General features: G+C 54.9%; 1 protein-coding gene across 1 annotated transcript in view; it reads right to left on the reverse strand.

Annotated features, from left to right (window-relative positions):
* The window catches only part of Slc2a9 (solute carrier family 2 (facilitated glucose transporter), member 9), a 68,687-nt gene extending 67,250 nt beyond the window's left edge, over positions 1–1,437 (reverse strand). Inside the window, exons 1-2 of the mRNA XM_013023963.1 lie at positions 1,254–1,437; positions 40–138 (exon numbers count right to left, since the gene is read on the reverse strand). Coding sequence (XP_012879417.1) covers positions 40–138; positions 1,254–1,334 — 180 coding nt within the window. The 5' untranslated portion in view covers positions 1,335–1,437. The remainder of the gene's footprint in view (positions 1–39; positions 139–1,253) is intronic.
* Between the last annotated feature and the right edge of the window lie 9,872 nt (positions 1,438–11,309).

Below are 11,309 nucleotides of genomic sequence, written 5' to 3' on the forward strand. Positions count from 1 at the left end.
GCCGCAGCGCCCTCTGCTGGGCGACGCACAGACACTCACCGGGGTTGGAGCGTTCACCACCGACAGGTTGTATCCATACAGGAATGAGGAACCGAAGGCGCCCACCAGAGAGGCCACGACCAGCCAGCAGGACCAGTCCTGGGAAGAGAAAGGAAAACGCATCCATCAGTCACGGTGGAGACCGTCCGCTCCGCTGGGGGAGCCCATTAGAGGGCGCTGGACCTCCTCCAAGTCCTGACATTCAGTGTTGTTCGTTCGTTTTCAGTATGAGGATTTGAACTCAGGGCCTTGCACTTGGCAGATGTGCCCCAGCTTGAACCATGCCCTCAGTCCCTTGTCCTCTGTTTTACTCTATTTTCCCCCTCTTCCTCCTTTTTGTGTTGGTACGGAGGCCTGGACTCAGCTCTTGCTTTTTCCTCATAGCTGGTGCTTCACCACTTGAACCATGCCTCCAGTTCCTTTTAATTTTTTGCAGGTCAACTGGAGATGAGTTGCTCAGATTGATCTGCCCAGGATGGCTCCGAAGCTTGATGGTCAGACCTCAGCTTCCTGGGTGGCTAGGATGAGGGGCGTGAGTCGTCACATGAGACGCAATGCGTGGAAGGGGCCCTGCGCATTTTGAGCACTTGCAAGTTCTCTTCCGTACAGGGGAGACGTTGATATGGACACTGGAGTTAAGCTGCCTCAGACCAGGGGAAGCCCAATATTGCCACGAAGCCAGCTCTGAGGACAGACTCATGGGATGACTCCCCTCTCACAGCCCACGGGCGGTTCGGTTCCCAGTGTGAGCCTTCGGGATGGCGAGACACAGCATTTCTACTGTTAAGGCTCACAGTGTATGGTATTTGCTAGGGCAGGGAGTTCTCACCAACCAGCAGAAGGTAAGAGGGGCGGGGAGAAAGATAGACAATGTGTGGAGAACGTAAAGACTTCACGTGGCCGGCTCCTGTCTGCACCCACCCGCTGAGACGCAGGAGGCCTGGCCGAGGGTGGAAAGCGGTGGACGGAGCTGTCTCTTCAGCCTGGCGGTCTGCCTGTCCCCCTCCTCCTCCCATGGCTCCCTCCGGAGCAAAGAGTGCCACAACCTGATCGTTGGCGTCACTGCCTGGTGACCTGGGAGGGGAAGGAGGGGGACGGCTCTCAGGCACGGTGCAGAACTCTCCGTGGAGGATCTGTTTTGCAGGCGGCTCCAGGTGGGGCCTGAGCCCTGTCTCTCAGTGCCCACCCAGGCCCTGAGGCCATTTTGTGTTTACCTTCCCGGTCCTTCCACCCGGAGCTTCGCTCTTAGGGCCGTCCTGTGTCAGAGGTGCCAGGCTGAGGTCCTTGGAATCCATGCTGAGTTTCTTCCCAAGGGGCCTGGCAGCCCAGCTCCCGGCTCCACGCTGCCCCAGGACTCTGGACTCTGCCAGGGCATCTCTGCGGGTGAGGAGGCAGAGTCCACAGCGGGAGGGCAGGAGTCCCCAGACAGGAAATGGAGCAATCTGCTCAAGCCCTAACAGGAACCACTTGCATTTTCTGCCCTGCCCCCCACCCCCTCCCCAATCATCACAGCAACCGAAGACTCTTAAAGGAAAACCTGGCCTCTTCGGAGGTAACAGGAAGTGCATTCCTCCCCCCCCCCCATCCTGCAGTGTCTCCGGCTCTCCACGTGGAGTGACTGGCCTTGATCCCACACACTTGTGAATGTCTGGGACAGGAGGGAGGAGTCCCCGGCTTTGCCTCTGAAGCCTGCATGAGTTCCAGCGCTTGCCTGTGTCCTCATAGTGCACTTCTCTGAGCACACTGGCATCATGGCACATTGCTCTTCTCCAGCGCTCCTCCAGGGGTATTCTGCAGCTTGATGGGAGCACTCAGCCGCTGGCCGCGCCGGGGATGGACGCGGGCTGTCTGTGGCTCTGGAGCAGACCCGCCACGTAGGTTTGGAGAAGGCGGAGCTGGGCTCTGGGTTATGACTGTGTTCTGCCCGCGCTGTCCGGGGCAGGCCGCATCCCCGTGCAACCTGAGCTGGCTCGGGACGCACCCTAAGGTGCACACGGGAATTCTCGTGCACACGGGAATATGCTAGAATGCAGGCAGCGCGGCCGCGGGGATCTCAGTCACCGGCGCCTTCAGCCCGGCCGCACAGGCTCCTTCTTCCAGCGGCAGCCAGCAGGGCGGAGGCAGAGCGGCGGGGTACGGCCGGCCTGCGGGGCGGGGGCCTGCGGGGCGGGGGGCCTGCAAGGCGGGGGCGGAGGGCGCCGCCCGCGGGGAGAAGGCAGGTGGGTCATTAGGCCCGGGCTGCGTGAGTCACGCACTCAGCGCCACACGAGCCCGCGCTGGGGGCGGCGCAGAGCCGGCAGGGCTTGCTGGGGGGGGGCGCACTCATCTCAGCTGCATCTGGGACTCCCAGAAGCATCAGCTCCTGCTGCGCCCCGGGAGGCGAGGCCCGGGGGCAGGGGCGGGGAGGTGAGGAGGTGAGGCCCAGGGGCAGGGGCGGGGAGGTGAGGAGGTGAGGCCGGGGCAGGGGCAGGGGCCGGGAGGTGAGGAGGCGAGCGGGGAGCCTCAGTTTCCTCATCCGCAGCAGCAGCCTTTACCACGAGGTGGCGCTCAGTCCACTCTGTCCCCGGTGAGACCCCTCGCCCTGGGGCGGGGTCCCAGGACCGGTCCCCTCCACACAGGCCAGCCCACACCCTCAGGCAGACGCGGGGCTGGGCTGGGGTCCCCGCATCCCGGGGCACACAGCGCTGGCACCGCAGCTCACTCTGATACACCCCATTCTTCATTTTTCACACCAGTAGTTGGGGATCCTGGGCACGCCGAGTCTCCGGCTCACGCACAGGCCCTTCCTCTCACCGCCCTTAACCTTGTCCATCTTCGATGCTTAGCCACTGTGCCCCCTTGACCTCTGCCAGCCTGCTGCGTGTTCCCCATCTTGCCCCTTGCCTGTGCCCTCCCCTGTGGGGAGGAGGGACGGGGTGGAGGGGTGGGGGACGCGGGGTTTGGGTTGGAGTCAGGCAGGTGGGAAGGGATGGAGGAGATGGGGAGAGGGCGCGGGTGGTGCTAGGAGATTCCAGGGACAGGGGTAGAAGTGACTGAGGTGGACAGGACTGGGGGGTGGGGGGGTCAGGCAGGTGGGGAGGACGCCAAGGAGGAGGGGAGGAGTCACGGAAAAGTCTGGAGACTGACTGGGGGAATGGTGAGGGAGATGGGAGTGGGTAGGAGGTAGGTGTGAAGAAGTGGGAGGTGCGCAGGGGTGAGAGGGAGGGCTCCGGTAGCTTGCAGGGCTCAGAGAGCCATGGAAGGGAAGGGGGGTGGTGATGGGGACAGCCAGGGAAGTGGGTATTGGTGGGGAGGGGAGGAGGTGGGCTGGGGTCTGGGAGGTGGGCAGGGGCAGAGTCGCACAGTGGTCAGGGTTGAGAAATGAGGGACAGTCTCGGGTGGGGGGCAGTGCGGTGTGTTCAGGGGTGGGGGGCAGAGGGGTGTGTTCAGGGAGGGCCTGGGGGGGCAGAGGGGTGTGTTCAGGGGTGGGGGGCAGAGGGGTGTGTTCAGGGAGGGTCTCAGGGGTGGGGGGAAGAGGGGTGTGTTCAGGGGTGGGGGGCAGAGGGGTGTGTTCAAGGGTGGGGGGCAGTGCTGTGTGTTCAGGGAGGGTCTCAGGGTGGGGGCAGTGGGGTGTGTTCAGGGAGTTGGCAGAGGTCAATGCAGGGGAGTGCTCACTGAGGGGAGGTCAGGTTCAGGGAGGTGGGTGGTGTGGGGAGGTAGGGTGGAGTCAGGTGGGTGGAAACAAGTCAGAGAAGTGGATGGCTGGGGAGGTCAGAAAAGGGGAGAGGGCTTAAGAAAGACAGCTAGAGGGCGTGGAGGTGAGGGTCACGGAAGTGATAAGGGTCATAGAGATGAGGGTCATGGAGGTGAGGAGGGTCATGGAGGTGAGGAGGGTCATGGAGGCGAGGAGGGTTCATGGAGGTGAGGAGGGTTCATGGAGGTGAGGAGGGTCATGGAGGCGAGGAGGGTCATGGAGGAGGTGAGAGGTCATGGAGGTGAGGAGGGTCATGAAAGTGAGGAGGGTCATGGAGGTGGTGAGGGTCATGGAGGTGAGGAGGGTCATGGAGGTGGTGAGGGTCATGGAGGTGAGGAGGGTCATGGAGGTGGTGAGGGTCATGGAGGTGAGGAGGGTCATGGAGGTGAGGAGGGTCATGAAAGTGAGGAGGGTCATGGAGGTGAGGAGGGTCATGAAAGTGAGGAGGGGTCATGGAGGTGGTGAGGGTCATGGAGGTGAGGAGGGGTCATGGAGGTGAGGATCATGGAGGTGAGGAGGGGTCATGGAGGTGAGGAGGGTCATGGAGGTGAGGAGGGTCATGGAGGTGGTGAGGAGGGTCATGGAGGTGAGGAGAGATAGGAAGGTGGAACACAGCCCATGACCGAGTGTGACTTACGGGGTCAATGGCATCCCTGCTTCACATGTTGAGATCTAGGAGACTTAAAGGCGTGATCAGGTCATGTGAAGTCACGTGGGTCAGCCCTAATCCAATATGTCTGGTGTCTTGTAGAAAGAAACAAGGACTTGGGCCCACCACGTACATATATATACACACACCACATTTATCACACACATGCATGCACGTGCACACACACATACACACACACGTGTGCGCGCTGACCACATGAGCAGACAGGGAGAAGACAGCCATATAGGGCTGAAAGGAGAAGGCTCTGCCAGAGGCCACCTGTGATTGGCTCCGCTTTCTATTAGCTAGCGTAGCTTCGGCCGTGAGATCGTGTCCGGTGAGCCTCTAGGCTGCCTGTCAGCTGGGGCCCAGGCTGCCATCACCCTGGTGTGGCCGAGAGACCTGGGTCACGGAGCCTTACCACCGGCTCCTCACAGTCTTCTACACTAACCTCCCTTCCCTGGAGAAAGGAGGGAAGGGGCCGAGAAGGGCCGGCCTTGTGTCCCCAGAATGCTCCTACGGAGAAAGACGAGCAAGGGGAGGTGCAGACATGGAGGGAGCGAATGCAGCAGGGCTTCTCACTCACTGGACACATGTTGAAAGTGAACTATACAACTTGTGGGTGGGACAGGAAGGGGAAATGGGAGAGAGTGAGGGAAGGGAGTGACAGTAACTTTAACCCCTCTGCATATCACTTTTTCTTGGGTCAGTGGTGGGGCTTGAACTCTGGGCCTGGGCGCTGTCCCTCAGCTCTTCAGTTCAAGGCGAGCGCTCTACCACTTGAGCCACAGCGCCACTTCCAGTTTTCTGGTGATTTATTAGAGATAAGAGTCTCACAGATGTTCCTGCCCAGGCTGGCTTTGAACCTTGATCCTCAGATCTCAGCCTCCTGAGCAGCTAGGATGACAGGCGTGAGCCACTAGAACATTTTTTGAAAAAGAGAAAGACAAGAAACAGGACTGACCACTTTTTTTCTTGCCAGTTCGTTTTCTTTGCTTCCTGCTGGGTCCTGTTCACTGACTGTCATGGTTAACAGTTCTGATCTTGGATCTCTGCTGGTCCTGAGAAAGAAAGACAAGAGGTTATTAGACACTTCCAGTCCAAGACAAGGTGACCCTCAGTGACTTTGCTTCAAGGGACACCTGATGAAGACCCGGGATAAGATGCAGTAGATCCTCCCTTGGGCCCAGGTGCCCTGGAGACCCAGCACTGCCCGTCTGCATCAGGTCACGTTTCAGATGGGCACTGGGAGCAGGTGTGTTTCCCACACGGCTCTCCTGGCTGCTGAATGCAGGAAGCTCCTCCCACTATTCTCCTTCAGAAGGTCGCGCTAGACTGTCTGTCGCACAGAGGTGAAAATGAAGTCAGTGGAAGCTGAGACAAGTGCCAGCCTCGCGAGTTAAGTTGGAAACAGTCGCCAAAATTGTACCTCAGAGCACTGGCTGGATAGAACATGGAAACTGCCTTTTCTGGAGTTTGGACATAGGTTTTTCTATAGACAATATGTTTTTTGGTACTACTGGGGTGTAAACTGAGGACTTCACACTTGCAAAGCCAGACTCAATCACAGAGCCACGTCACATTTCTAGAGCCACAGAGGCATCGATGTCCTTTGGACTAACTAATCCACAGGTGAAAATTTATCCTAATGCATGGATAAAAATGTGCACTAAGATTTCGGTCATAAAATGCTCATTGGAGCATTTTACGTGTTGGAGCCATGACATCTATAACAGGAAAAGTTTGGCTACATTATGGTATGCTCATAGGTTGATACATTCATGTCATGCTTAAACTACGCTATCAGAATGTGGGATGCCAGGCAGAAATGCTCAAATCAACTGGCTTGACAAATAAAGAAAGGTATATTCATGAATATGCATTATTCAACATTAAAAATAGATGCATCGAAGGGGCTGGGAAGGTGGCTCAGTGGTAGAGTGCTTGCCTTGCATGCACGAGGCCCTGGGTTCAATTCCTCAGCACCACATAAGCAAAAAGAAAAAAAAGCCAGAAGTGGCGCTGTGGCTCAAGTGGTAGAGCGCTAGCCTTGAGCTAAAGAGCTGAGGGACAGCACCCAGGCCCAGAGTTCCCCCCCCCCAAAAAAAATAGATGCATCGATACATGTGCAATATGAGATATTGTAAGAACTTAAACTATGTCTGTGTGTCTTTCAAATGAGTTTGAATGGTAGTACACATTAAATATTTACTCAGCAAACATTATGCCCTTAAAATTCTAATTATGGGGACCCAGGTCAGAGCCCTGACTGCCATCTCAGAGCTGGCTTTTAAAAGAGGAGATGACCTTGAAAGAGCCTCCAACATCATAGAGCCAATTTCTTTTCTTTTTTTGGTCAGTTGTGGGGCCTGAACTCTGGGCCTGGGCGCTGTCCCCCAGCTCTTCAGCTCAAGGCTAGCGCTCTACCACTTGAGCCACAGCGCCACTTCTGGCTTTTTTTGCTTATGGGGTGCTGAGGAATCGAACCCAGGGCCTCATGCATATAAGGCAAACACTCTACCACAGAACCACCTTTGTAGCCTGCCAATTTCCTAAAATAAATCTAGACACACAGACTATATGTCTGTGTGTCTGTGTGTGTCCATGTCTGTGTACACACATATTCTCCTGGTTCTGTTTCTCTGGAGAATCATGACTGAGTCACCCCTATACTTCTCACACTCAGGAACCATAATCAATTCACTTGTGTCCACAGTCTGATGGCATGGCTGGCCAGATGTTCCCAGCAAGCAGAACAGATGGAGTAGAGTGGAAGAGAGGGAAAGAGGTAAGGCAATAGGTCCCATGTGATAGAAGGGGGCAGAAGGCAGGAGGGGACAGCATCCCTGCCACCCCCTGGGTTCTAGTCACTGTAACTCCATGGCTGAGGTTTGAACAGTTGACACTGTAAATATCCCTCTTGAATTATGCAATGTGCTGGCCCTACTGGTGCCACTCTTAGCTGACAGATAAGTAAGAAAGAGCCAAAGTTCAAAAAGATAGGAACAGAGTAGAAAGAGCAAGGCCACTAGAACCAGCAATCTGGGTCCCAGGCCTGGTTCTGTTCGGGTAACCTAACAGAAAGTAAGAGACCTGGGGACGGGAGGATGGGGAGTTCTATTTAGGAGTTTTGAGGTTCAAGAGTGAACATATCAGGTGGACAGTTGGAAACAAGAGTGGAGCTCAAGAAATGGTCTCATGGAAAATGGTAACTCATGCCCTGGGTTAGGTAAGGCCCCCAAGGGCAAAATCCCTAAGGAACTCCAGCTGGAAAGAGAAGATGGGGAGCATCAGTAGTGAAGGAGAGAGAGCTGGGGAACGCAAGCGGGGTGATGGGGTGAGGAATGGAAGCAAGAACGTTAAGAGGATGAGGGAGCAGTGTGTTGAATATTGATAGAGGGTGAAGAGAGACAGATGACAAGGTTCCACGGTCTATGGCACACAGAGGCCACTGATAACCACAAGAACGGTGGTTGAAGTGGGTACCACAGAGGAGCCCAGCTTGATGAGTCTTTCCAGTGCATAGGCTGTGAGGATGCTCAAGAAGTGGCAGGTGGAATCTGGGCATGGGGTCAAAGGACAGGGCCCGAGTTAAAGCACAGTGATGACCGCAGATTTGCACGTGGGGGAAATGGAAGGCTTCTGTTCTAGGACTTCTGCATTTGAACACCATCTATCTTCTGCCTGGGGCCACCTACAGCGTTCTGAAAATGCTGTTTGCATCCTCTCTATTGCCACCTACGTCATTCTGTCTAAGATGTCTACATTCTATCAATGCCAACTACATTCTATCTAGTGCCACCTACACATTCCGGGTGATGCCATCTACGTTCTCTCAACGCCAGCTACATTCCATCTAGTGCCACCCACACATTCTGGGTGATGCCATCTACATTCTATCGGTGACATCTACATTCTATCCAATGCCACCTGCGTTGTTCTGTTTAGAACTAGCTCCATTCTGTCTAATGACATCGGCATTTTATTTAATGCACCAATGTTTTAATGGCCATCTACATTCTATCTAATACTACCTACGTTTTGTCTGATGCTGTCTACATTCTGTATAATGCCATTGCATTCCTTCTAACACTATATCCAGTCTTCTGTGTGTATGAGATGTGTGAGTTGAAGCAATCAAGGGCGGGAGCAAGAAGGGGTGGAGCAGCCTCAAAGGAAATCTAGAACTGAGACTTAACAAAGCCTGGCTGGGCACGGGATCTTGTTGAAGGTCCACACAAGGCTCAGTGCTGGAGATGGAAGATAGGGACCTTCAGTACTTCCAACTAGGGTCTTAAAGTTGACAACAACAGGGAACACATGACTCCAGCTGTGGTCCAAGCGTGGCTTTCACATCTATCCAGTGTTGGAAGCAATTAGAAGTCAAGGTCAGAGCAGGTGGATGATCACACAGGAGGAGAAAACAGGACGGAAGCGGGCATGTGGTGGGAAGGCACCGAGGGGCCCTTTGTAAATCATGTGTTTCATACTCCACCAGCCTCCAAACAGTTCTCCCTCTCTACTGAGAGAAGTGGAAGGCGCAGGCTGGGGAGGCACCTGCACACGCTTCCTAGAGAATGTGCTGTAGAACAGGAACGGTGCTGACGCTGGAGGAGGTGGGTGGTGGCTTGTGCTTCTTTCCCATTCACAGCTAACTCCAGCTGCCCCTACTCCTCAGAAGGCAGGTACTGGAAGGAGGTTGCTAAGTCAACAATGCCGGCTGCTAAGAGGAGCTGCACCAGCAGGAGCATGAGACTATGCCTTCCTCTTCCTGGCAGAGCCCAGCGTGCCCCCAGTAGCCCTGAGATTCCCTGTGGGCCTCTGTGGTCCAAGGCCCCTGAGCCAGCTCGTGTCCCAGGCAGCATGGGCTGGCTCTGTGGCTTAGGAGCTGTGAGTGGAGAAGGGTTAAGTTTTTCTTTGTATCTTGGGAGATTTCAGGGCCAACCTTATGGGGCTGCTGTGAGGATGAATGAGGTTCTCATGTGATGGATGCACCTCACTAGTGCCATGCCCATGGCCTCTCATGGTCTCCGCTCAAGTACAACAAACAGCCTCGGTAGCTTGTGCACGGGATGCTCTCCAGTTATCAGGGGGTTTGGGGAACGGATGCCACCTTAGAAATGCTTAAGACAGCTCTTCTGTTTGGGCTCACTGGGTGTTTAACTAGAGAACCATCAACTCCCTTAAACTACACGAGCCCTCCCTAGAATAATAAATAAATACATAAGGTAAACACGGGCTGTGTGTCTGGCAAGACTGTCTTTCCCACCCTCAGTAACAATACTTCACTGTCGCGGGAGACTGAACTCTGTGGTTGCCAACCAGTGTGGCTGGGCCAGTTCTTCAAAGAACAGAAGGCTTCTGTACCCATAGGTGGAAAGCCACGTGCCCCAGCCCCCCAAATGCCCATCTGCCATTGTGGCATCCCATGTTCCTCTCTGCCAGGCCGCCCCGCAATCCAGCAGTTACAGGGGTGTCATCTGACGCAGCCAAGCACCAGGACTCTGTTCCCAACAATCTGACCGGCCCCTCCCCGTGGCCGTTCTTGGATTGAATACTCAGAAAATCACCTTTGTCACCGCTATCATTGCTGCTGCTCTCGCAGTGCCCAGCCCCTGCTAGAAAGAAAGCAGCCAGAGTTTGCAGAAGTAACTTTACCCACACAACCTGCTGTAGAGCTTGGATCTGAGCCCCTAGAGTCGAAAGTGAGACCCTCACTCCTGTCCTGCGCTCATAAAGGACAGAGGCAAACAAAAGGCACTCACCAGCATCACTACGCCACCCACGCTGGGCCAACACAAAGTGTGTGTGGACTTTCTCCCTCGCCCAGCCTGTGCAAGCTGCAGGGAGCCCCCTTCCCAAGTCCCTGAGGTCACCCCCTGTGCACTGTCCATTCTGACGTGTGGCTGTGCTGAACAGACTACGTGGCAGCCACGTGCCACTGCCTGACACTTCCGGACAGAAAACCCCCAGCGCAGCCTGGAGCTGTGATCTCCGCGCAACTAGCACTGGACTGGATTTGGCCTTGATTTTCTGGACTCTTTCCTCCATTTAGCATAAAAGTAATTCTTTAAAAAAAAAGAAGGAATTTAAACAATGAAAATAATGAATGTGGAATAGAGGGAAGTTTTAAGAGAGAGAGGAGGAGAGGGGAGAAGAAGAGAGAAGAAGGGAAAGAAGGAAAGGAAGGGAAGGAGGGAGAAAATAGAGAGAAGGAGAGAGGCAAGAAGGGAGAAACAGGGAGAGAAGGAGGAGAGGAAGGACAGGGTGGCAGCGGACAATTGGACATTGTCATATTAGCCATCACCATCAGTGCTGATAATCAGCTGTCTTACATCAACACTCGCCGGACACCACAGTAAGTACTTTGCCTGTCTTCACTTAATCTCCCCCAGGCCCCCGTGAAGCTGGCTCTCAGATCCCTGTCCTGTCAAAGCCTCCTGCCAGGCTCTCTGGAAAGTGTGTCATTGCTGACCCAAGCCTTCGAGCAGAACTCACCTGAATCCTGCAGCTTCCCTCACCTGCTCTAGTCTAAAGAGCAGATGCAATACACCTTATACAGAGATCACCTCCCAGTATGAGCAGACAGAAATCCACGCGCTTGTGAAAGAACTCCACATTAATAACGACACGGCGCCCAGCTGTTATTATAAACAAGTCTGATGCCCATCTTGATAAGCTATAAATGATTAGCAGCTAATTGTTGATGAATAGCTCAGGTAGGGCAAGGGTGCCCAGGTGTGTGGCCAGCACACACCTACAGGAATCTGCAGGCGGAAAAGAGTCTTGGGGAAGCCGTTGCTGACTCACAGGCTGAACTTGGCTTTGCCGCCGCAGGTATCCGATCAAAATTAACATGAGGAATGAGCCACAGAGAGCAACCTGCCT

Source organism: Dipodomys ordii, unplaced genomic scaffold (assembly GCF_000151885.1).
Source record: "Dipodomys ordii isolate 6190 unplaced genomic scaffold, Dord_2.0 Scaffold71, whole genome shotgun sequence".
Classification (NCBI taxonomy): Eukaryota; Metazoa; Chordata; class Mammalia; order Rodentia; family Heteromyidae; genus Dipodomys; species Dipodomys ordii.